Raw genomic sequence first — 22,944 nt, forward strand, 5'->3', positions numbered from 1 at the left:
TATGTGAGATAGATAGAGAGAGAGAGAGAGAGAGAGAGAGAGAGAATTCCGGGCTTACTGAATGAAGATGGCATTGCAATGAGAACTTCCGGGCAGATGATGCCAGATAAAGCTTTTATATCGCTGCTTTACTTTCAAGACGGGCAGTGAGATGAGAAGGCTATTCCATTGGAGAAGAGAGGGAAGAAGATGTAAAAGTAAGGTGCAAAACTGCAGTGGATTTCTTCTCACTTTTAACATGCATCTCTTGGTCAGTTCAAGGACTTTCTGCATTCCTTCACCGCAATTTCTTCCTTCGAGCCTTCTTTTTGCTGCATCTCAGGTTCCTTTTGGCTTTCTAATTATTAGAGCTGTCCTCTGCGCGTGTCTTTTGGACCATTATATGCCCAGCTTTTGACTGTGGCCCGGACTCGTTTGAAGCACAAAGTTTCAGAATTCAAACTGAGATTTAAACCCATGATTGATCGATATGTGTTTATTGGCAAAGTGTACTGAATCATTTCGAATTGGGATGCACAGAACAAATGCATATTTTAATGCTTGTTTCTCTGAGTTGGGTTAAATCTTACCGAAGCAGCAGCCGCAGCAATATCGGTGACATCTAAATCAGCACAATTCAATTCGGATTCGTATGCATAGAAAATTTGATAAGAGGTTTTAGCGTTCGTTTAACAATCGACTTATACCAAGATCGATATCGGATGTAATTTCTTATAAGATCCTTCGGACGTTCAAGTTAATTCTAAGATAAAAAATAAAAGTTTCTATGATATAGACGAAATATTTTTTAAAATTTTATATTAAACTAATATCTATCTGATTGAATTATTGATGGGGATCTTCTTGTACTTACTGACTATACTGTCATGTGTAGAACCGTGTGATCGGAGATAGAATATTTTCTCTATCAATATGATTCTCGTATTATATTTCAGATCAAAATTTTCTGCCTAAAACTCTCTTTTGGTCTCGAAGTTATAGACGACAAAGTAATATGATTGAGGAATGAAGAGAGATCTCTCGGAAGGAGTGTGAGGTGAATTTTGTGTCATCTTCTTTTCCACTCCACCATTAAAGCGATCTTAGAGCTCTGCTTTCCATGCAAAGGCACGCTAATAAAGACCAATATATGCAGACTGCCCCAAACAAGTTAAGTATCCCTTCAAACAACTATTTGGCCACCATAAAAGAAGTTGTTCTTGATGTCCTCGAGAAAGAAGCTGTACGTACGCAAATTACCAATTCCTTGAGGCCAGAAAAGACTTCTCAAGGAGATTATGAATTTGAGCTCGATCTGATCACCCTTATCACGGGATGATAAAGACACTTAATCTCATGTTGATCGAAGAATAGAGGAATCAAAAACTTATAAACCTTTAACATCACCTTTACTCTTAGAAGTGTGTTTTAAGATTTATCCCGAAAAGATAAAACTGTATCACCTCAAAAATAATTTCATATAAGCCTTTGTGTTGTCTCTATCGTTCGGGCGTTGATAAGAATATTTAGTTTCATCTAAAAAATATTATTATTATTATTATTAAATAATTAATATATTAATTTTATTAAATTTTAAATAATTAAATTTTAATTAATAATTATATATCGATTAGACTGTTATATATATATATATATATATATATATATATATATTAATTACATGGAAAGAAAGAAAAAGGTAATGTGCCTTTGGATGCCGCTTGTCATCACATGCATTCCACTTTCCAATCACAAAATGGACTTTGGACCCCTCCATTTTACCTCCCCCTACAAGAAAAGCACAGCTCAAAATCAAATTAAATGCCACTCTTCTCCTCCACCATAAAAAGAAGAATACTTCTCCTGTCACCTTCTCACGCAGCTTAAATGAAGATTGACAAGCCAACAGCAGCTCCCTCATATTCTCCAACAACTCCCCCTCCTTGTCATCTCCCCACTCTTTTCTTCTCTGTCTTGCAAAGTTCAACATAATCCATCGACACAACCACTTGATCCTTTTTTATTCTCCTTCTCCCTTTGACAATTGGAATCACCGGAGGTGGAAGCAGATCCCGGAAGATGAGAGCGGGAGGTTGCACTGTGCATCAAGGCTTAACCCCCGAAGCAGCCACTGTCGTGAAGCAATCCATAAACCTAGCTCGACGACGAGGCCATGCACAGGTGACGCCCCTCCATGTGGCCAACACCATGCTTTCGTCGTCCACTGGCCTCCTCCGCGCCGCCTGCCTCCGCTGTCACTCCCACCCGCTTCAGTGCAAGGCCCTGGAGCTTTGCTTCAACGTCGCCCTCAACCGCATGCCCGCCTCCACCTTGTCCGCTCCGGTGCTCGGTCTTCCCCAAGCCCACCACCCGCCGTCCCTCTCCAACGCCCTCGTTGCTGCTTTCAAGAGAGCTCAGGCGCACCAGCGTCGGGGATGCATCGACACCCAGCAGCAGCCTCTGCTCGCGGTTAAGATCGAGCTTGAGCAGCTCATCATCTCCATCCTGGACGACCCGAGCGTGAGTAGGGTCATGAGGGAGGCTGGCTTCTCCAGCACTCAAGTGAAGAGCAACGTGGAGCAGGCCGTGTCCATGGACATATGCGCATCCACCCCACCTAATCGCAGTCCTAGCAAGCCCAAGGATGCCTCCGGTCCCTTCACAATCCCTCGCGCGATCACTACAAAGCCTCTGGTTCAAGTGAAGAACGAGGATGTGGTGAGCGTCGTCGAGACTTTGGCCACCAGGAAGAAGAGGAGTCTTGTGATAGTGGGAGAGTGCTTGGCTACCACCGAGGCTGTGGTCGGAGGGGTGATGGACAGAGTAAATAAAGGAGAAGTGCCCGAGGTTTTAAGGAACGTACAGTTCATACCACTCCCACTCTTCTCCTTCATCCACATGCCATTGCAGGAGGTGAATCAGAAGGTTGGGGAGCTGAGGTGCCTCGTGAAGAGCTGCGGCGCGGAGAGGGGGGCAATCTTGTACCTGAAGGATCTCAACTGGGCTGCGGAATATAGGGCGAGCGGGGAGAAGGGAAGAAATATCTATTGTCCTCTTGAGCATGCAATCTTGGAGATCAGGAACATGTTCTGCGAGGGAGAGAATAGCGGTGGGAGACTTTGGCTCATGGGGAGTGCAACATATCAGACCTACATAAGGTGTAGGGTTGGAAATCCATCGTTGGAGACTCTATGGGGCCTTCGGCCTCATACCATTCCTACCGGAAGCTTAGGATTAAGCCTCAACTGTGACAGGTATTAACGCATCTCCTCCTCAGCATTCATCAACATCTAATTTCCTTCCTCGAGATCTTTTCCTCTGATTGCCAGTCCATTCAGTAGCCTAATCACTGACTATTCTTTGGATTGTCTGCTTTCTCGATGTTTTCTTTCGATGGTATTTGTTCTTCTAAACCGAAACTAATGTGCTCCAACTCTTTTCTGACTCGATAAGAAGAGATCCTACCTCAGCATTCTACGCGTTACGAAAGAGAGAATAACTCTGTTATATTCATTTTTTGCTCAGTGATTTAAGCCAAATGCCAATCAAGATCAGCGGAGGCTCCCAATTTCTGACAAAAACAGAACATGAAATCGGAAGTCATCCATCTTGCTGCGCAGATTCTGCTATCAATTTCGAAACGGATGCTCGGAGCGCGAATAGAACTTGTTATGGCAGCTACGCATCCATATCCTCGAGCCTACCATCATGGCTCCGACGATACAAAGAAGAGAAGAGGGGAGCGATCAGCGATGATCAGGTAATTAAATCTCCGATGAATTTTGCCCAAATATTATCTTTCTTTTTGTGCATAAACATCAACGCGTGATAGATTTATTTGCAGGGCTCCCTCCAGCTGAAAGATGTGCGCAGGAAGTGTAACTCTATTTCTGCTTCAGCCCATAAAACCCATAACCATCCATCTGAAATAACATTTAACTTCTCTTCGGTTTCTCCATCTTCTTCTTCTATCTCTTCCTACGATCATGGCTGTCCGAGCTTGCACCCACACCAGCACCAGCAGCAAGCTTGCCTGCAGTCTCTCGAGGCAAAACATCAACGGAGCGAACAAAACCTCTGGATATCAGAAGTGGCTGATGAATGCCCCGAGCACAAGTCAAGAAGCAGTGGTCCAGAGCATGCGGGGCAAACTCGGTCTAACCCTAACTCGGCTACTACAAGTGGCACGATGGAGATGGAGTACGTTTCGAGATTCAAGGAGCTTACCGCCGAGAATCTAAAGACCATTTGCGACGCATTGGAGAGAAGGGTCACCCGGAAGAAGGATCTCATTCCTGAGATTGCGAGCACCATCCTCCGGTGCAGGTCAGGATTGATAACAAGGAAAGAGAAGTCGAATTCTTCTTCGGAGAAAAAGGAAGACACATGGCTCTTCTTCCGAGGCGGTGACACCGAAGGCAAGGAGAGGATAGCCAGAGAGCTCGCCGGCATTGTCTTTGCCTCTTACGCCAATTTCATCACCATTGGACTCGGTAACTTCTCATCCACACCGTCGGACTCCACGGATGATGTACGAAATAAAAGGTCGCGGGAACAAGTCAGAAATAGCTATCTCGAGAGCCTCTTCGAAGCCATACGCGAAAACCCACACCGAGTCATCGTGATGGAAGACATCGAGCAAGTGGACTACCACGCTCGGGCTGGCATCAAGACCTCGATGGAGAGAGGGAAGATACAGAGCAGCAGCGGTGAGGAAGTCAGGCTTTGTGACGCCATCATCATCTTGAGCTGTGAAAGCTTTGATTCCAGGTCAAGAGCTTGCTCTCCTCCGGTCAAGCACAAGGCTGACACCGAAGACGAGAAGGAAGAGGCGTGCAGGTTAGATTTGAATCTTTGTGCCGAAGACGAAGAAGATCTCCATGATCATTTCTCGGATGACATGGGGCTCCTCGAGTCTGTGGACGGTGCATTCTTTTTTGAGTTGCCTGAGGAACTATGATTTGTTTGATTATTAGATCCGCAGTTTTTGATTCCTCATTCTGAACCTTTTGTCGTTTAATACTGTTCAGTGAAATACAAGATGAGAGGAAGAGAAGGTTTGGGTGGATGGGTTAGTCTGCATGTAGGGAAGGGAACACAGTGTGTAATTGGTTGATGAGCTCTTTCTGATGCTAATTTTAATGTCTTCTTGATGGTCTTATCTTTCTACTCGTCAAATCATCATATCGGCCTTTGTTTTAGCTGAGGTTTCCTCGTTACAGGTGTCATCAGAAACTTGGAATGGAATGCTTCTACTGCATGCAGCCAACCACTTAACATAAACCCTAAGTCTCATAGAGTTTGGGTGTCATCAGAAGTTTGATACTAATTTAATGTAAAAAATAATTTTTTTTTTAGATCTTAGGTGGAATCCAATATTTATTAACGCGAGACTATCTTCTAGTCTATTTATTTTTTCTCATACATATGAATATGATTTTTAATAACATATTATGTTGAGTTGATATCGATAGAGAATATATAAGTTAATGGTTAGTTTTAATACTAAACTAAGGTTTTTGTTTCCTGATAAATAAGATATGGAACAATGAACAAAGAAGAAAGATAGAGAAAAATGTTATTTATTACCACAATGGTGATTGGTTGTGATTTTATAAGATATTTATTTGTATACTTACGCCTTTATCATGTATTTTTTTCGGATAATATACCACTATACAAGATTTGAATAAAAGAAACTAGGGAAACTCAAACTCTTTTTTTTTTTTTCCAAAAAAACACTATATCACATGCTTAGCTATAATGTTTATCTTTTTTTTTTCCTAGCTAAAGTGACCACTCAATATATTGCTTGATTATGAGATCAAAATAAGAACATTAGTATTAGATGATTGATGACGAATGATTCAAAGCCACATCAACCACATGCGATTCACAGGCAGCATACCAACATCACATAGCCAACATGTCGATCGCTCGAGCTCGAAGACGATCATACATGGTTGTGGCTATAGGTCAATAGCCTAGATTAAGTTAATTAAGAAGCATGTCAGATTTAATGAACATGATGTCAATACCCCTACTCAACTGGACAATGTCACATGATTGTCGATGTTCCCTGATGTAATAATTTTCAGAGACACCTATAAAAGAGACCCCAAGTGCGTCTATACTTACTAAATAATTCTTCTATTTAGTATTATATGACTAGTGTGATCATTTTAAACTCATTACTAATTTAACCATTGAAAGAATATTTATTGAGACTACTCATAGATAAATGACTCATAACATATATACAACTCGTATGTTATGTTATGTATAATTCACATCGCGTAAATAATATATAAAATATATTATGTGAGAACTTTTGGGTTGTACTAGGTAATGTAAACATCTAGAAAAGTAGTTTAGGCTTAACAAGTTAATGGATTAATGATATGATCTAATCAAGTCGTAAAAGATGGGATTAAATGTGATGAAAGACTGCAAACGATGTAGTAGAGGTAATGAAACATATGCACAAAAGGACCAAAAGGCACGATTCGTAACTTAATGGTTATGCAAAGGAGGCAATTGAGAAAGCAAGAAGAGCACGACAATCTTCTTCCTCCTCCTCATCAAAAGTGCACTACTTTTCATGGCATTTGAAAAGGAACCCTCTTTTCTCTGCTTTTGATATCACAACTCAACATTCCCTTCTCCAAAAAGTAGTAGTAGTGGGGGACTTGGAAAGATTAACCAAGCAAAGATAAGCATCTATCGACTCTTTAGACCGACCTTAAGGTTGGTGCTCTAAGAATCCTAAAAAGTTTATCTTCTCTTGTCTCCCTTTACAGACTTCGAGGCCGAACGAATCTTACAAAATAGTTTATCTTATCAATCATGTACCATCATTTAAGGATTCATGCACTCTTTTAATCTTCCTTTTCTCTCTCTCTCTCTCTCTCTCATCTTAGAAAGAACGTGTTGTGCAAGCGAGATTAAGAATGACAAAAGGAAGAGGAGGTAAAGAAGTAGAGAGATACGGTTCAAATACCGAGGGATAGGATATAAAGACACCCTCGTTTTCTACAACATAAACACCTTCCTGATCGGTTATTTTTAGTAAATAACTAAATCGAATATGTTTGGGCACATTGGAGATTCAATTTCGTGGAGCATATGATCTAAATATTTCAATTTGGTAAAACAATGAATAGCCACTTTTTAATGTTTCAAGAGGATTTGATATCCACATGGAATGATATTGATTCGGATGATTTGTATTCTTAATAGTGATCAATCAAAATCAATCAATCAATCAATCGAATACCATGTTAGAAATAAAATATTGATCAATCAAAATCGTCAGAATTATTTGGATTCTTAATAGTGTAGAATTATCCTCTTAAATAAATTATAGATAAATACTTTTTACGTATAATATAAAAGAGTATTATATTATTATGCAAATGATCGACTCCACTAAGATACGATGTTGAAAATATTTATATGAGTATATTTTAGATCCAAGATATGTCACAATAGATGTCACGTCGCGCTACAACCGAGTCAGTAAGGGGAGTACCCCCACACAAGTCAGAATTCGTGCCAAGGTATTGTTTGGAATGTCTCGTCCCGGAAGCTCGAGACGATGTCATCTGGCACCGTTCCGCGTGTCCTGAGATGACGACCGCATAAAAATACCATCTCATCTCTCGAGGATCGGCCACCACGCCAAACCCGCATACGATCGACCCTCGTACAATAGTATAAAAACTCTTGGTCAGTATCCGACTAAGGGAGAGGACAAAAAAGAGAAAAACAACTATTGACTTGCTCGTCGGAGGGGCCAAAGTCGGGAATCACCCGACGAAGGTCATTTTTGTAGGAAAACGATCACTCTCGAGTCACAAGTGTCTCGACCCGGGAGTTGCCATCCAGTATACGAACGCGAGCCGCTAACCAGCCTGGAGACAGAGAGATGTTGATCAACACCCCGTCGCAAGGGCCCGATCGACCTCGACATCCAACTCAGCCGACAAAAAACTCCCGACATCGACTCGTGGACTCGATCGTGCTGACTCATCAGCCACGACACATCAGTTCACCAACAATACATACCAATTTTAAGCCCTTAAGAATAAGAAAAGGCTTGCAAGCAAAACGCATCATAAACAAAAGCGTCTTACAATAGCCAAATCCTAATGAACTTGTTTTCATTCGGTATCTGCCGTGGCTGGTAATGCGCAATCTAACGAAAGAGAATTCGAACGCTACTTCTTCTACAGGTGAAGCTACTTTATGTCTTGTTGGCCAGCCGAAAGCAGCACCTTTTCCAATGAAAAAAGAACTCGGAGATGATGAATCATTCATTCATCGTCCACAGACCGCTGCTGGAAGTGTAATTGAATTTTTAGCTCTTAAACTCTAGTGATTTATTATGTAAAGGATTTCAGCTTTAATGATTGCTTATATCATAATCTCAGTGCACTTTTCCATCACTAACTATCAGACAAATGCTAAACATACTTGTCTCATCGGTGCAGAGAACCAAGTCGAAACCACATCAGTCATACATCTTTACAGCCAATCTAAACAGCATCATCATGTGTGTAGGTTGTGCTGCAAATGGAGACTCACCCATGGCTTCACTTTTAGAGTGGCCTGCTTGTCGGTCTTTACAGCTCGGACCTAATTCTCGGCATCATATGTTACCTTAAACTCGAAACGGATAACCCATCTAATTTATGAACCATCTCTCTTGACGCCAACCTAGCAAGATGCCTTACCTAAGGCAGACCATCGTCTTCCTTCTTCGATAACCATGGAACATAGGTCTCCTTTAAGCTGTCAATCTTCGTGAGTTTTATGTACTAAGGAGGAGATGCGTCCTATAATGTCATGGTGGTTTTCAGACATGTCACATTGCCACCACCTCTTGGTCTTTTTTGATAGTGCACTGGTCATCACAGTGGAGGCAGTGTGGAAAAGAAAAGATTCATGCATGCGTCTTGGATCACGTAAAGAATTTGGATTTCTTTTATTCCCACCTTTGTTTTCTATTTTAGGCTACATTTCCGAAATCAGAAGGCTTTAATGCGTCTCATTGGGTAGCTATATATTGCAAGGGTTCTTTTCTTTATGGCCTTCATGGTGACATGAAAGACGAGGCCTCGAGCTTTGCAGGAGATAAAGAGAGAGACATCACTGTAGGCATGCACGGTCTTTAAGTGACAGCCCATCAGCGGATTGAAAGATAAAGGAGGAAAAGAAACAAAGAGTTTTATGATTAGCTGTACAGGATGAGAAGCACACTCATGACGACAACGTCGTCCACACTTCACAGTAGCCTATGAGTTTGCTAAAGCTCGACGTCCCTTTCAAGCCGAACGAATACCCAACGAAAAGAGAGGGTGTCTTTTAGCTCTTATCATCTTTCTCAGTTGTGCTTCTTCTCGTTGAGGTACTTTGCATGCCTTGTGAACTTAACCGAGTGCTGCGCTGCGATCCTCGATGGCCAACATAGGCTGCGCAGACTGTAACTTAAACTGGATCAAACAGTGATAGTTGTGCAGCCAACAAAGTGCAGTGCAAGATCACAAGTTGGATGGTGAAGAAAGCTTGCGGTAGAACTCGCGATGAGAGCACCGTAAAGCACGGGTGGTGACACCATGTGCGACGACTGACAGTAGCTATGGCATTCATCATTAGACTATTGACCTACGTAGGCTTGAGATCAGTTCTTTTCGTTGGAAGAGCCACGGCATCTGCGCATCAAAAGCTTGACATTTCAGAATGCAAAGCATCGTACCGTAGGCATCGTAAGATCATTTCAACTGGGAGCAGCCTTCAACGATGCTACTCATTTCCTAGCAGATAAAAGACAAAACAAAGATACGGATGTTCTTTGAGAACCACAAGTCGTACAGCTTTGTCAGCCACAGTTCATCCGATTGGTATCCTTCAAAAGCAACATGTATCTTCTTCATGGCGACTGCTCAGTCTATAACGAAGAGCAGCTGCCAAACCTCCCGTGGTTCACTCAAAGCCCTCGAGGAAAAAAGAACACCCCATCGGCATCTGCAAAAGAAACACAAGCATGGAGACAAAGTTTTCACACCTATGATCTTTTGCAGTCTTTAGGAAAAGGAAGCTCGCACTGGCTTCTTTTGCTAAGAGTCTCCATCCGAGCCTTTAACTTTTTCGTCTTTCCTCTAAGCTTGCATGTGAGAATGCCTGCATGGAAGTAAGGGAATTCTCGGATCTGGAAGCTCTGCAACCTGCAATGATGGCTTGTCTATCCAATGCAGATATCCTTGTCTTTGATCATATCTTAATTTCAATGTGATGATTGGAGGATCCAAGGAGATGAGTGGCTATGTGTGATGATGCTTCGGTTCCATGGAGAAGAAGGGCACCGATCCATGTGCTCTTCTTTGGCTTTTCCTTTTACGTTCAGTAAGAGGAGGAGGTGGGCTGGTCAAAAAGGGAGAGTAGTGGTAGATACAAGTTGCATGCATCGCATGAAGAATGACAACGTTGGGGAATGATGGTGTTTTCGTGGTGGATGGCTACGACATTGGAGAACTTAGGATAGGAGGATAATAGCGTGTCTTGGGTCGACCTAAACGTTGACCGGGCCTTAACGTTACATTCCCCGAGCTTGGCCCAATCGGCCCATTTACGGATCTTAATGGTTCTCAATTTTTAATTTTTTTATTTGATTTTTTTAATATCTTAAATATCTCCGCCCCACCATAAGGGCCTCCTTCCCTTTTGCAAGGCCCATCACGGGACCCGTCGAAGAGGTGGGACAAAGGTGGTGGGGTCTTACAGCATGACAAACGAATGATGATAAAAATATATTTAAGATATTAAAGAAAAAATATGAAATAAAAAAACTAAAAACTGAAAATTAGTAGTACCTTCTGAAAAAAAAAAAGAAGAAAAATTATCATTTACTTTTTATTCATACAAATATTATGTAATCTACGGTTTAACCAATAGGATATCTCCTCAAAACGCCACGGAGAATAACATACATTTACTAAAGGACGATCTCAGACATCTTCCGTGCCACTATGAGAAGAAACTCATCTATTTTAATCACCTACTACTGCATAGCCGGCATTATTATTATTATTATTATACAATCAAATCTCTTCACCCTTCTTACGAAAGAAGGATGCAACGATAATAGAAATGGATAGAACGGAAACAACTTGCAGGACAAATTAATGCACAGTCCCTTCCCTATTAACCATGGTCCATCTTCCATTATGTGGCTAAACCATAAAATTTCTACATTCTTGATATAGTCCAAGAACTGGTATTTTTGTGCACAACTGCTCCAGACATTTTAAGCAAAAAACACTCCTGTATAAGTTGATTCTGATGGAGCTTTCATCCTCAGCAAGGTCAATAAAAGCTTCATGAATATCCTTGAGCTTCCACCAACATTTCTGCACAACATGAACCAAGGAGATGTGCTTCGTCAGTGTAACAAGATACTAATCACAAACTACATGGTGCAAATATGATAGGCACATCAGCCAATGTCCATACCATGCTTCCAAGCTAAACGTTCATGTCTAAGAAACTTCCTTCTCCTAATATTCATAATCATGATATTCCAGGAAAGAGACACACGATAGCACCTATGACCAAAATTTTACCCTATAGTCAAATGGTACTGTCAACTCAGTGGTACACAACCAACACAACACATCACATGCCCTAGTGATGAATGAAGGTGGTCAGATGCCTCCCACATACAATAACTCAGCAGAAACGAAACAAACAGTGCACAACCTACCAACTAGATAATATAACAGTTGTATCTCAACTGCACACTACTGTCATCATCGACATAATTAACTTTTAAGTAAAGCGTTTGAATCTCGGAATCATAACTACTGTCATCACAAGCGTCCTTTCGTGAGGGCCTCAAGTTTCAAACATAGCCAGAGAAGCCAATACTGCTATGGCAGAAAGACCCAAATCAAGCTGTACAAAGATGGTTCTCGAAACTCTATCCAATGGTTTAACCATTATGAAAATTCAAGTAAACAACATGGCAGTGAGAAGCTAATACTAAAAGAAAAGGAAAGATGCAAGAAGTTAAGCTGTACTGAGACAGCCATTACTGATCTAAGCTAAGGATTGAAGTACTTTGTACCATGTTTCTTCCTTCCGTTCAACCAATATGATACATTTCGGTAATGGAGCCTAATAAAGTCACTAAGCTGAGAGACTAGGATTCGAGTCACGAAAACAATCTCTTTGAATACTTAAAGTTAAGACTGTGTATATTAATCCTCCCCGGCTTCAACATTAGCAGGAGCGAGCCTTGTGCACTAGGTCCGTCCTTTTTTAAGCCTAATAAAGTTACTAATAGAATAACCTGATGGAAAATCGCAAAGAAAATCATTGTTCTCAACATATATATTGAGCGGTTTAATACTTGATACCAAGTACCATCCCATGCCAGACTGGCAAATACTGCAGACTGTACCAGGAATGTCTACTATTCTGAACTCCAAAAGACAACAAAACATTATTTATCTGGCTGTTACTCGCATATTTCTATACCACAGAGAGAGCCAAAATTACATTTACTGGAAAGAGCACATATTGATTACCTTTAGTAAATTCTAGGGTTAAACAGCCACAGATGCATACCACCTTATATCCCATCTTAAAAATTTTGCTCCCGTATATTTTTTGCTGCAGAAGGCTCAAACATGTCCATTGATTTTCATCAGTTCCACCGTTCCCGAAATCATTGTTCAGTCTACTACCATCTGAACAAGGTGAACAGTTTTTTGTCTTTCTTTTTTGCCAGTGTTTTTGGCTAACTAGCTTTGATAAGCTAAATGCACTAGACAGCGTCAGAGAATTCATCTTACGGCACCTTTACCCAGCACTTCCATTTTAATAATCATCCTCACATTTACCTAGCCTTGATAAATAACCACTTTTGTAAAATATCTCAGACCATATCTCAGGATGCCTTCTCTCGTCATATGAAGTTCTTGAACTGAATTCTTTTATTATTGGTTCATTATTTTCTTTTTATCGGTACCAACATACAGAGGGCAGTTCCATTGGGTACAGTAACAAAATGGCAGCCTAACCAGGGACCAATAAAGGCATCATCACAAAGATTTAAAACCTTGCTAAAAAAAAAAAACAAATACTTTAAAATACAGTACCCTATCAAGTTTTAGTGCCCACAAACCTCAATTTGGGTACCAAGTTGGCACTTGCAATTTTGCAGTGTTCACAAACTAGGGCAAAAAAGAATTAATTTTATGCAACGACAGAAAGAAACTTAGCTACTTGAAATTTATAAATCAACGTTAAATTGATCAACTATTTCCTTCTTAGTGACAATATACAAATAATGTAGAGCAATGCAGTGAAACAATACACTCTTTAAATCCACAAGCATGTACAATAACATTGACGTCATGCCTAAGCATGTGAAAAATAAAAGGAGATGTCGAAGGTGAAGAATGTGATCTAACAACATGGACTCCGCCCTCCACCTCACGTTGAGGGAAATATGATCCTGTCCTAAATTAAGTCATGTCAACCTTTAATCAAGTTCAATTATTCAGCTTAAAACCACTTTGCTGGGACCTTGCCAAAAATGAGAAATCTTAGGTTCCAATCAATTAATGTGAAGACCTGAACATCGTCGATTCTCTATGATTTGGATTAGAAAACTGTGGAGATGGTTTTAGTTGGTTTGCTTGGTAATTTCTAGACAAGAGACGATTCCTTAAGCCAAAAGAAGAAGATCTCTGTTATTTAAATCTTCATCTCTATCTTACTACTTTCCAAACTAGTTGTCTTTTCTTGGAAAAAGCCTCCAAATTGCTTTTTATCTACAGATATAGTTGTAAACTAGCAATGAGTCAGAAATCAACCTAAAACTTACAACGTGCTGAGAACATTTACAAGAATTCGAAAACAAAACAGAGATCGCATAATATGTACTTAACATGGCTCGAGAAGAACAAAAACAATAAGAAAGTTTATCCATATGAACTAAAAATACATTTTATATAGAATTTATCATAGTTATTATTTTCTTTAAATTTAATAGTGGACAGGAAAAAGTCAGAAAAGGATTTAACAATCAAATCATAGGTAGATAGTTACAGTATCAGAGCAACTCAGTCTCGTATCGCTATAAGATAATCCTAAAGAAGTTAAGAAGTCCAAAACAAGGATGATTGTTCACGAACTTACTCAGAGATTAGCCACGCATTTCTTCGGTGTCGATCCGACCAAGTACCCTGAGGCCGATGAAGTTGTCCCATTTTTCAACCCGATCGGGACATCATCACAGTATACCCTCATGGTGTGCCACCTCGTTCGCCATGCCCCAGATCTAAATCTCACCCAGGCCAAAACCGTAACCTGAAAGCCCACCGCCCCATCACCCCGGCTCTGGTCCGAACGGATCCCTTTCACCGCATCGGGATCCACGTACTCACCGACCGCCACGAACCGAGCCCGGACGGCGATGGTGTTTCCCTTCTCCTGATAGAAAGGTGCCAGCGAGGCTTCCGATATGGTCTCGGTGCCATAGAGGACGGCGGCGGTGACGTGGTCATAGTAGATCCCCATTTTTCTGTTGGGGTTATGGACAGCGAGGTTGAGGTCGAAGTCGGCGGAGAGCTGCTGCTCGGAAGCCGATAGGTTGAAGCCGGAGACGGCGACGGAAGTGACCCCGATCTCGGGAAGGCGGGGGCGGAGGACGAGCCATACGATGAAGACGGCCAGGCCGACGAGGAGAAAGAGGGCGACGAAGAAGGAGAGGAGGCGGCGAAGGAAGAGAGGGTTGTAGGCGGGTGCGGCGACAGCGGCGGCAGCGTAGGGTCGGGGGTAGTACTGCGGCTGGGGCGGGGGAGGAGCGACGTTGGAGTAGTAGGAGGGGGGCGGCGGAGCGGGGTAAGGGTAGGCGGCGGCGGCGGCAAGGGGAGCGGGGTATCCGGTAACGACGGGCTTAGGATCGCCGGAGGAGGAACTCATGGCGACGGCCGCAAGAAGCGGAGTGGGGAGTGGAGGGTTGGTTCAACGACTCCCACCACGACGACGACGACGACTATAAGACCCGTGGGTTGGTCCAACAGAGTTCAAATTCCATTGACATTGAACCGGTTAAAGGCAGAAGCCGCGTGAGCCGTTAGGCTAAAACGCGTGCAGGGGATTCGCCTTCGTGGCTGTGCTCTGTGGCGTTGCTTACGAGGGAAGGATAACTTTTACCCGCACTCGCCACTCGTGCCGCAAAAACTGTGTGACAGCCACGTGGCAGATGCTTAGATAGTGACAAAAGTGAATGTGTTCCGAGCACCCTTTTTTTTTTTTTTTTTAATCTTTCTACAAGTATTACATTGTATTGGATTATAGTACTTCATCTCTTAGATGGATTTTTTTTTATAAAAAGTATATTAACCATCTGGATATGTTAATATAAAAATTTTAAATATCTTTTTGACTGTTTAAAAAGGTGTGTTTGGAGATTATATATATATATATATATATATATATATATATATATATATATATATATGAAAAAAAGTATAAATAGATAACTTAATATATTTTGATTAATGTTAATTAAGAAGTCTAAAATATGATTGAGATGATCCGATAACATATTATATTCGAACAGATATCTACGACGGAATGATTTGTCAATATCAAGACTCGATACATATCAAATGCTCACTCATCTTAACACAAGTTGAAAACTCTTAACATCGATATTATTGTGATATTTTATATCGTGGCTCAAGAAGGGGCACGGTTTGGTTCAATTCCAATAATGTAAGGTCATTCGTGTGATTACTTGGAAGAAATAATTCATGGAGAAGGAACGAAGAATTATGGTCATCATTTCCTAGGGTGCTTTCTGACGGATCCATGAGAGGCTTCTGATCTTAAGTCCCTACACAATAGGTCAATGCTAAAGATGGGAGTTTCGACTTAACTCCTCTCAAGCTTAAGTCTGTTTTTGTGGATAGTGAATCTTGTCCCCTGACATCTACCTGTGGGTGATTTTTATACTTTTCATAAGGGATCAACTCCCTCTGTGCTTTCTAACGTCTATCGATATTTTCGACAAGCAATTTGTTTGTCCCAGGGTCATCCTCCTGACCCCATGCATTGCTAAGTTATATCCTTGCTAGCAAGCGTCACTTGATTCCGAATGATGTGGATTTGCTATGCATCGCTTCGGAGCCAAGCAACATCACTTCTTAGGTGGGTTGTATCGCTTCATGATGCAGTCATTCCTGAATCGATCTATGTCGTTTCGTACTGCTTTAAGATATGTACGTTATTTTGATTAGAGTGACACTATATGTGATCTGAAGTGGCTGTCAACGGGATGATATCAAAATATTCTCTATCAAATATAAATCTTCGTATACCAATATATCAATTGTAACATTTGATGGCTCGACACATGTTTGGACGGTGAAAATACTACTAACGATTCCACAAAATTATCTCGTTGATTAATTTTTTGCTTAACTACAATAATTATCCAAACTCTTCATGTAAGTGGCCACAAGTGCACATCATAAATTTCTTAAGTAGTTTAATCTCACAAACCCGTTATATTATTGAAACTCTTTCATTCTACTAACTTAAAAATTGGAGAGATCTTTACTTAAGTATATCTTTAATATAATCCGGTGAGATCCCTTGTCAATCCTTTCATACTATCAAATTAAACTTAGGACAAACTTGGATGCTTGACCTGAGTTGATATCGAATCGTTGACTTTTAATGAAATCAAAATCTATATTAACGTGATCCAATTACCAAGAGTTGGAATATCTAACTATATATCCATCCAAAATCATGGAGAATGCATCTCGAAAAGCCAATAAAAGAATCAATGCATGCTAGAGAGAATAGGGGATACAAATCCTTTTTCTCAAAACCAAAGTGTAGGCCACGAGTGGGTATCGTACGAGACAAAAAGCGAAAACCAATAAATAAATTACCTATCCCTCTAAAGGACAATACTAGCGAGGCATATTGATGATATTTTACATTTCCTTTGGTCCTACCTACTAAGTCAGAATATTTTACTTTAATCTATCTATGCAATAAATGTCGCCCTTCGATTGGGGTCAGCAAGGATTTGACTAGCGATTGCAAGAAATCCTTATCAAATCAAGTATCCAACTTCTCTCGCTCATAATTTTCCTCCTAATTACTACTAGCACTAACAACAAAATCAATAATGTTGATTCAATTACTACAATTTCTCTTTCTGAATATTGATTTCTTTTGCTAATTTTAATTTTGACCAGACTCAAATTAGTTTTCCACTCATCGTATTTATCGGTCATTTGACAGCGATCAACTACACCAATATATTTTTAATTTTTGGAGCTTTGCATGCTAAACTAAAATTTAAATTGGTATATATAAAATCATTAATTCTAGCTTTTTCTCTCGTTCATTTATTTTTTTTATTTTTAATATTCTAAATATCGATCGTCTTCGCCCCATCATTAGGCCTTGTTGCCTTCTTGTCATGGCCCCTCTCACAAACTGAGGATCAATTTTCTCCTACTTTTTCGTATATGACCCATCACATTAGACATTATTCATGTGAATCCACTTGTCGCTCTTCCATTATAATCGTCACATAGTATCTCTCTTATATGTCGGCCACAGGGTTCCCATCGATGATCACTATCTCCATATCTAAAGAACTTGTACATGAATATTACATCGACTCAAGATATAGTATGGAGAGCAAGACCGCTACGTATGTACGTATGTGTTATGTGTATGTATTATATCATATATCTGGGATGCTGTCACGGCCAAGCTCGACAAAAGCCCGGCATATCGGACAAGCACCAGCCATGGATCGATGCAGTCCAGGTGGAAGGCATGACGGCACGGCGGAAGCAGTCGACATCGATCGCCCTTGTGGAACTCTTCCATGCATATGCAACACGCGGACGAGGAGGAGGAGGAGGCCGCAGTTGGAACAGCGTCGTCTTCAAGCACGTCAACTCGGAGCACTCGAAGCTCTTCCGGAGAAAGCCTCCTATTCTCTTCCTCTTCGGCTTCCTCTTCCTCATCGGCTTCGTCTTCGTCATCGTCGGTCACAAAGCCACCGATACGAAGCATATAGTCCACATCATCGGAATCGTATTCTCCGCAAAAGCAGCAGACGAGTGACAGTAAACAACATATCGCAGTGATTGAGATGAATGATCGACAATAACCCATCGCAGCGGGCTTCAATTGCGAAGGAAATACCATGTAACCCTCTCGTATATATAGAGGTCAGAAATGTCGCATTTGTATAGGAATTGGAAACCCACTTGTAAAAGAATTATAAGTATGATGGGAGAAAGAGAAATAAAACAGGAGTGAGCAAATATATAGGAATCGGAATCCTACTTGTAAAATAATTATAAGTATGATGGGAGAAAGAGAAATAAAACAGGAGTCAGCATATATATATATATATATATATATGAATCGGAATCCTACATGCATATATAATTATAAGTATAAGAGTTAATTATATATTGGCCCATGTAGTTAGTTGTTTTTAATGTTTGGATTTTTATACTTTAAAAAATTATATTGACATTCCTATAATTATGAAAGTGAAATATCTAGATCCATTTATCCTAATAACGTTAGTTTTATCGAGAATAACTTTGTTAAGAAGCAAAACAATTTTGATGAGGACCCCAAGTCGTCCGAGAATAAGGCATCTAAGAAGAAGCTAATGGCATTGCTGAACATCATGGTGGCATGAGTAGCAGTCGAGGCATAGAACCGAGCACCGATGCAGGAGTGCTATAGATGACTAGGGAAGTGCGGGTGGAGGTGATAGTCTAGTCCAATAACAACGACCACTTGCTAAGGAGGTCGTTGGACATGGTGCAAAGCTTGTTGAGAGAGCATAGATCGAAGGGCGATGATTGCCCGACGTCTACATCGATACTGACATAGATGCAAAGGGTGAGGGGTTGAGGCTGGGATCCACTAGACGAGTTAGAGGCGGGACAACTACTATCTTCGCTGTAGATGCCATGACGACCACCACCATCTGCGTCGATGCCGAACAAGCAATAGAGCGACGTGGGCAGGCAATGATGAGGTCGGGGGCACACTCTTCATGGAGGCAGATGACATCGTAGTGAGAGTAAATCTTATTATCATAGGAGGTGACTAGGCAATTGCGTCGGCATTGATGCCAGCAGTGTCGTCATACTCTACCGATGCCATCGAACGTTAAAATTCTCTTTTTACGCTTTATTTTTTTATATTTCTATCGGTAAAACTAATTTCGTTATGATAATTTGACCTAAATGTTTCACTTTCGTAATTATAACAATGTAATGTTTTAAAGTATAAAGATCAAAATAAACTAAGTCCGACTGATAATATGTTGGAATAAAAAGAAATAAAACAGGAGTGAACGTATATCTCTTCTTACTCCACCTCCTACTTAACAGCACAAGGAGGTTTTTGAGTTGAGATTCTCATTGAATGGAAACATTCTTTTGTGTTGATTGAATCATCAAAGAAAATAATCCTGTAATCGATTTGGTCGATGCAATATGAAAGAAAATAGTCCTCGAATTATTCGAACATGAAAAGGAACGTTCATTACATCGATTTGGTCTACACTTATGTATGTATACGTATGTATTGTATTTATTACATCAAATATTGGTCGCTCGCAAGCGGGTCCACCTCAGATCGGCACATCGGACAAGTAGTCGCTCGCACCAGCCATTGATCGATGCAGTCAACGTGAAAGGCATGACTGCACGCCGGAAGAAGTCGATATCGGTCGCCATTTTGGAATCCTTCCATGCATATGCAGCACACAGAGGAGGCCACAGCGGTTGGAACAGCATCGCCGCCGTCATGCACGTAAATTGGCAGCTCTTCAATCTCTGCCGGAAAAAAACCGTCGTAGTCGTCCTCGTCGTCCTCGTCGTCTTCTTCGTCTCCGTAGTCTTCGTCTTCGACGATCTCAGAGCCACCGTTCCGAAGCATGTTATCTTCTTCATCGACATCGCACCTTCCTTCTTCCATCTCAAAACCACCGTTCCGAAGCATGTTATCTTCTTCATCGGCATCGCACCCTCCTTCTTCCATCTCAAAACCACCGTTCCGAAGCATGTTATCTTCTTCATCGACATCGCACCCTCCTTCTTCCATCTCAAAACCACCGTTCCGAAGCATGTTATCTTCTTCATCGACATCGCACCCTCCTTCTTCCATCTCAAAGCCACCGTTCGGAAGCATGTTATCTTCTTCATCGGCATCGCACCCTCCTCCTTGCATCTCAAAGCCACCGTTCCGAAGCATGTTAACTTCTTCATCGGCATCGCACCCTCCTCCTTCCATCTCAAAGCCACCGTTCTGAAACACATCATATTCATCACCGGAATCGCCATGGCAACAGCAGCACCTGAGTAGTCGGGGAAAACCCATCGCAGTGGGCTTCGATTGCGAAGAAACAGTAAACGTGGGATTTAGGTTTGTATATATATATATATACTTCACCTCGTTTAAAGTAGGCACCGTATAGGAATCGAAATCCTATTCGTGAAACAAATGTATTCCTCCTGCTGATAGGCCTCTTACTTATCTAACACGATTCTTTTGATTGATTGAATCATCAAACACGACAATTCTCAAATCGATTTGAGAACCATCTTCTGCTTGTCTCTCCTTCATTCACCACACCCTACTTATAAATCAATACTCATGATACTTACTTTGTCATATTAGTACCAATCATAATCTTATCTAAATTAGATATACTAAATCAATTGAACTTTTTTATCATTAATTAAACTTTCAATTTTCACAATCTTTTATCATTAGAATAAGACCTTTTTTTCTTGATTGTTTAACTACGAAGTATTCGAGTACGGGTTTCCTTTGGTGCGAAATCAGAACAAGGAAAATAAAAACCTAGACGTTCATTAAAAAGAAAAAAAGTCAAAATGAATGAGTGTTTTTCGAGAATTCATCCAAAGAAAATTAAGAAGCCTTCAATATTTTACGACTCGTTCCAAAGTAATTTGATACCAGGAAAGATTTTTCTGAGGAAAATAAAAAGAAAAACCAAGTCTCCAACAATTACTTTTGGGAACACATTTAAAACATGTTAATATATATATATTTTAAATACAAATCAAAAGTATCTTTATCTTTATCTAAAATTATAAAATTATCAAAATGATTTATTTTTAAAATAAAAATTTTATTTATTTTCTTTTTAAAAATCATTTTCTATTTATTTGTATGATTATATAATTTATTTATTATAAATTTGGGTTATATAATTTTTATAAGATTAAATATATTTATTTATTTTAATTTTTTAATGTTGTTTTTTAATGGATTATTTTTAATGTTGTTTCCCCACCCCTACACCTCTCAAAAGTTCCTGCGTCATCCTCCGCTCTCTTTATCTATCTATCTATCTATCTATCTAATTTTCCTGCACTTATTCCTCGAGACGAAAAGAAAGCATGCGATAAGTCTCACATGGAGCAGGAGGAAGGTGGAGTTGGGTCTCCGGACTCGGTAAGTCCATTCCTGAGGAAGACCCGTCTGAAGGGAAGGCTGTTATGGAATCCCTCGTTTGACCATCGCTGTGTTTCCTGTAAGCTGCGGCTTATGTTGCTCTCCTTTTCTCGCGTCTGAGAACAAATCGATTACTGAGGCACACTGTGCTTCTTGCTGACTTTATGGTTGGTGAACACACGGGGAAGAAACACGCCTGTCCCACCGTGCTCCCTTCTCAGACCACTCGGTCGAACCGTGCCGAACAGCCGCAGCTCCCTCTGCAGAACCCGACCAAACACCTCTGAGAAGGATGAAAATGCAGAAAATAGTTTTCAGAGAAAGAAAAGTGAACCGTACCTGTCGCTGAGCCACCACCACTGGACCAAACCGGTGTTCCCCCGGCCTCGAACCGGTTCTGAACCCCCCGTCGTCACCGCCCGGAGACGCCCCTTTAGTCCCGAAGCAAAACCCACTAACGATAGAGAAGAGGGAAGACAGACGTGGCTGAAGCGGAAGGATGGAGCGGGCCGAATGCGGCGAGTTGTCCCGCGAGATCATCGACGCCGGAGACAAGATGGTGGCAGAGGCGGAGTCCGTAATTAATGATTATCATAATGTATCTATATTCATAAGAATTAATTTTGAGATACATACTAAGATTGTTCTTGAAGAATTACCATAAAAATTTGATAATTTTATTCGTTTAGATGATATATATTTATATAGATTTGAGGAAGAGATTTTTTTTTATTTATGTGTTCAAATCATATATATATATATATATATATATATATATATATATATATATATATATATATATAATCATCAAATGATAGATTGATCGAGGATTAGAATATACAAGAAATAAAAAGTTATAATTTTATATTTATATCTATCATGATCTTTTATCATGTTTTTGTAATTGAAATACCCTTCATGTGAGAGACCTTGTGAGAGAGTCAGTTAGTTAGTCAAAAGTATAGATGCGAGAAACACGTAGTTGATATTTACCAATTTAATCTTTAGTAAAATGAGAGTCGATGATAATGTATTTTATGTGAGAGTAGAACATTGAGTTAGAGCATAGGTAGATGACACAAACATTATCAGAACATATTATTGGAGTGGATTAGGAGATGATACTAAGTTCGTATAGTGGGGTGAGCCAATTGAGTTTTACAGTGCTCGTGACGATAGATCGATATTTAGTTTTAGTGGTAGGTCTTACTATTATATTATGTGTCTTAGAACTTTAAAAAGGAAGAATATATATATGCTGATGTAGATGTTCTATCATCAATATTTTCTATCTAATCAACATCAACGTAGACATGAAAATAAAATGATGAGTGTTTACGAAAAAAGTTTATGATTGAGGGTCCTTTTAGGATATCGTAAGATACACATTAGTACAAACTA

At 40.3% G+C, this 22,944-nt stretch overlaps 3 protein-coding genes across 4 annotated transcripts; 1 reads left to right on the forward strand and 2 right to left on the reverse strand.

The window, feature by feature from the left end:
* Window positions 1-1,885: 1,885 nt before the first annotated feature.
* LOC135588584 (protein SMAX1-LIKE 3-like) lies at window positions 1,886-5,140 on the forward strand. Of its 2 annotated transcripts, none has more exons than XM_065080781.1 (3): window positions 1,886-3,233; window positions 3,505-3,739; window positions 3,812-5,140. In XM_065080781.1, exons 1-3 carry the CDS (start codon window positions 2,059-2,061, stop codon window positions 4,937-4,939), a joined length of 2,538 nt encoding a protein of 845 aa, XP_064936853.1. In that variant the 5' UTR covers window positions 1,886-2,058; the 3' UTR covers window positions 4,940-5,140. The 2 variants fall into 2 exon arrangements, with proteins under 2 accessions (XP_064936853.1, XP_064936854.1); XM_065080782.1 differs by having other exon boundaries at window positions 3,824-5,140.
* A 5,867-nt stretch (window positions 5,141-11,007) lies between these two features.
* On the reverse strand, window positions 11,008-15,079 carry LOC135588585 (NDR1/HIN1-like protein 10). The gene is made up of 2 exons (XM_065080783.1): window positions 14,185-15,079; window positions 11,008-11,387 (listed from the first exon to the last, which is right to left on the reverse strand). The coding sequence occupies exon 1, from the start codon at window positions 14,968-14,970 to the stop codon at window positions 14,185-14,187; it is 786 nt and encodes a 261-aa protein (XP_064936855.1). The 5' UTR covers window positions 14,971-15,079; the 3' UTR covers window positions 11,008-11,387.
* A 4,574-nt stretch (window positions 15,080-19,653) lies between these two features.
* Window positions 19,654-20,439, reverse strand: LOC135680430 (E3 ubiquitin-protein ligase CIP8-like). The gene has a single exon (XM_065194310.1). It carries the CDS (start codon window positions 20,437-20,439, stop codon window positions 19,654-19,656), a length of 786 nt encoding a protein of 261 aa, XP_065050382.1.
* Window positions 20,440-22,944: the final 2,505 nt, after the last annotated feature.

The sequence above is a fragment of the Musa acuminata genome, chromosome BXJ1-8, assembly GCF_036884655.1.
Source record: "Musa acuminata AAA Group cultivar baxijiao chromosome BXJ1-8, Cavendish_Baxijiao_AAA, whole genome shotgun sequence".
Classification (NCBI taxonomy): Eukaryota; Viridiplantae; Streptophyta; class Magnoliopsida; order Zingiberales; family Musaceae; genus Musa; species Musa acuminata.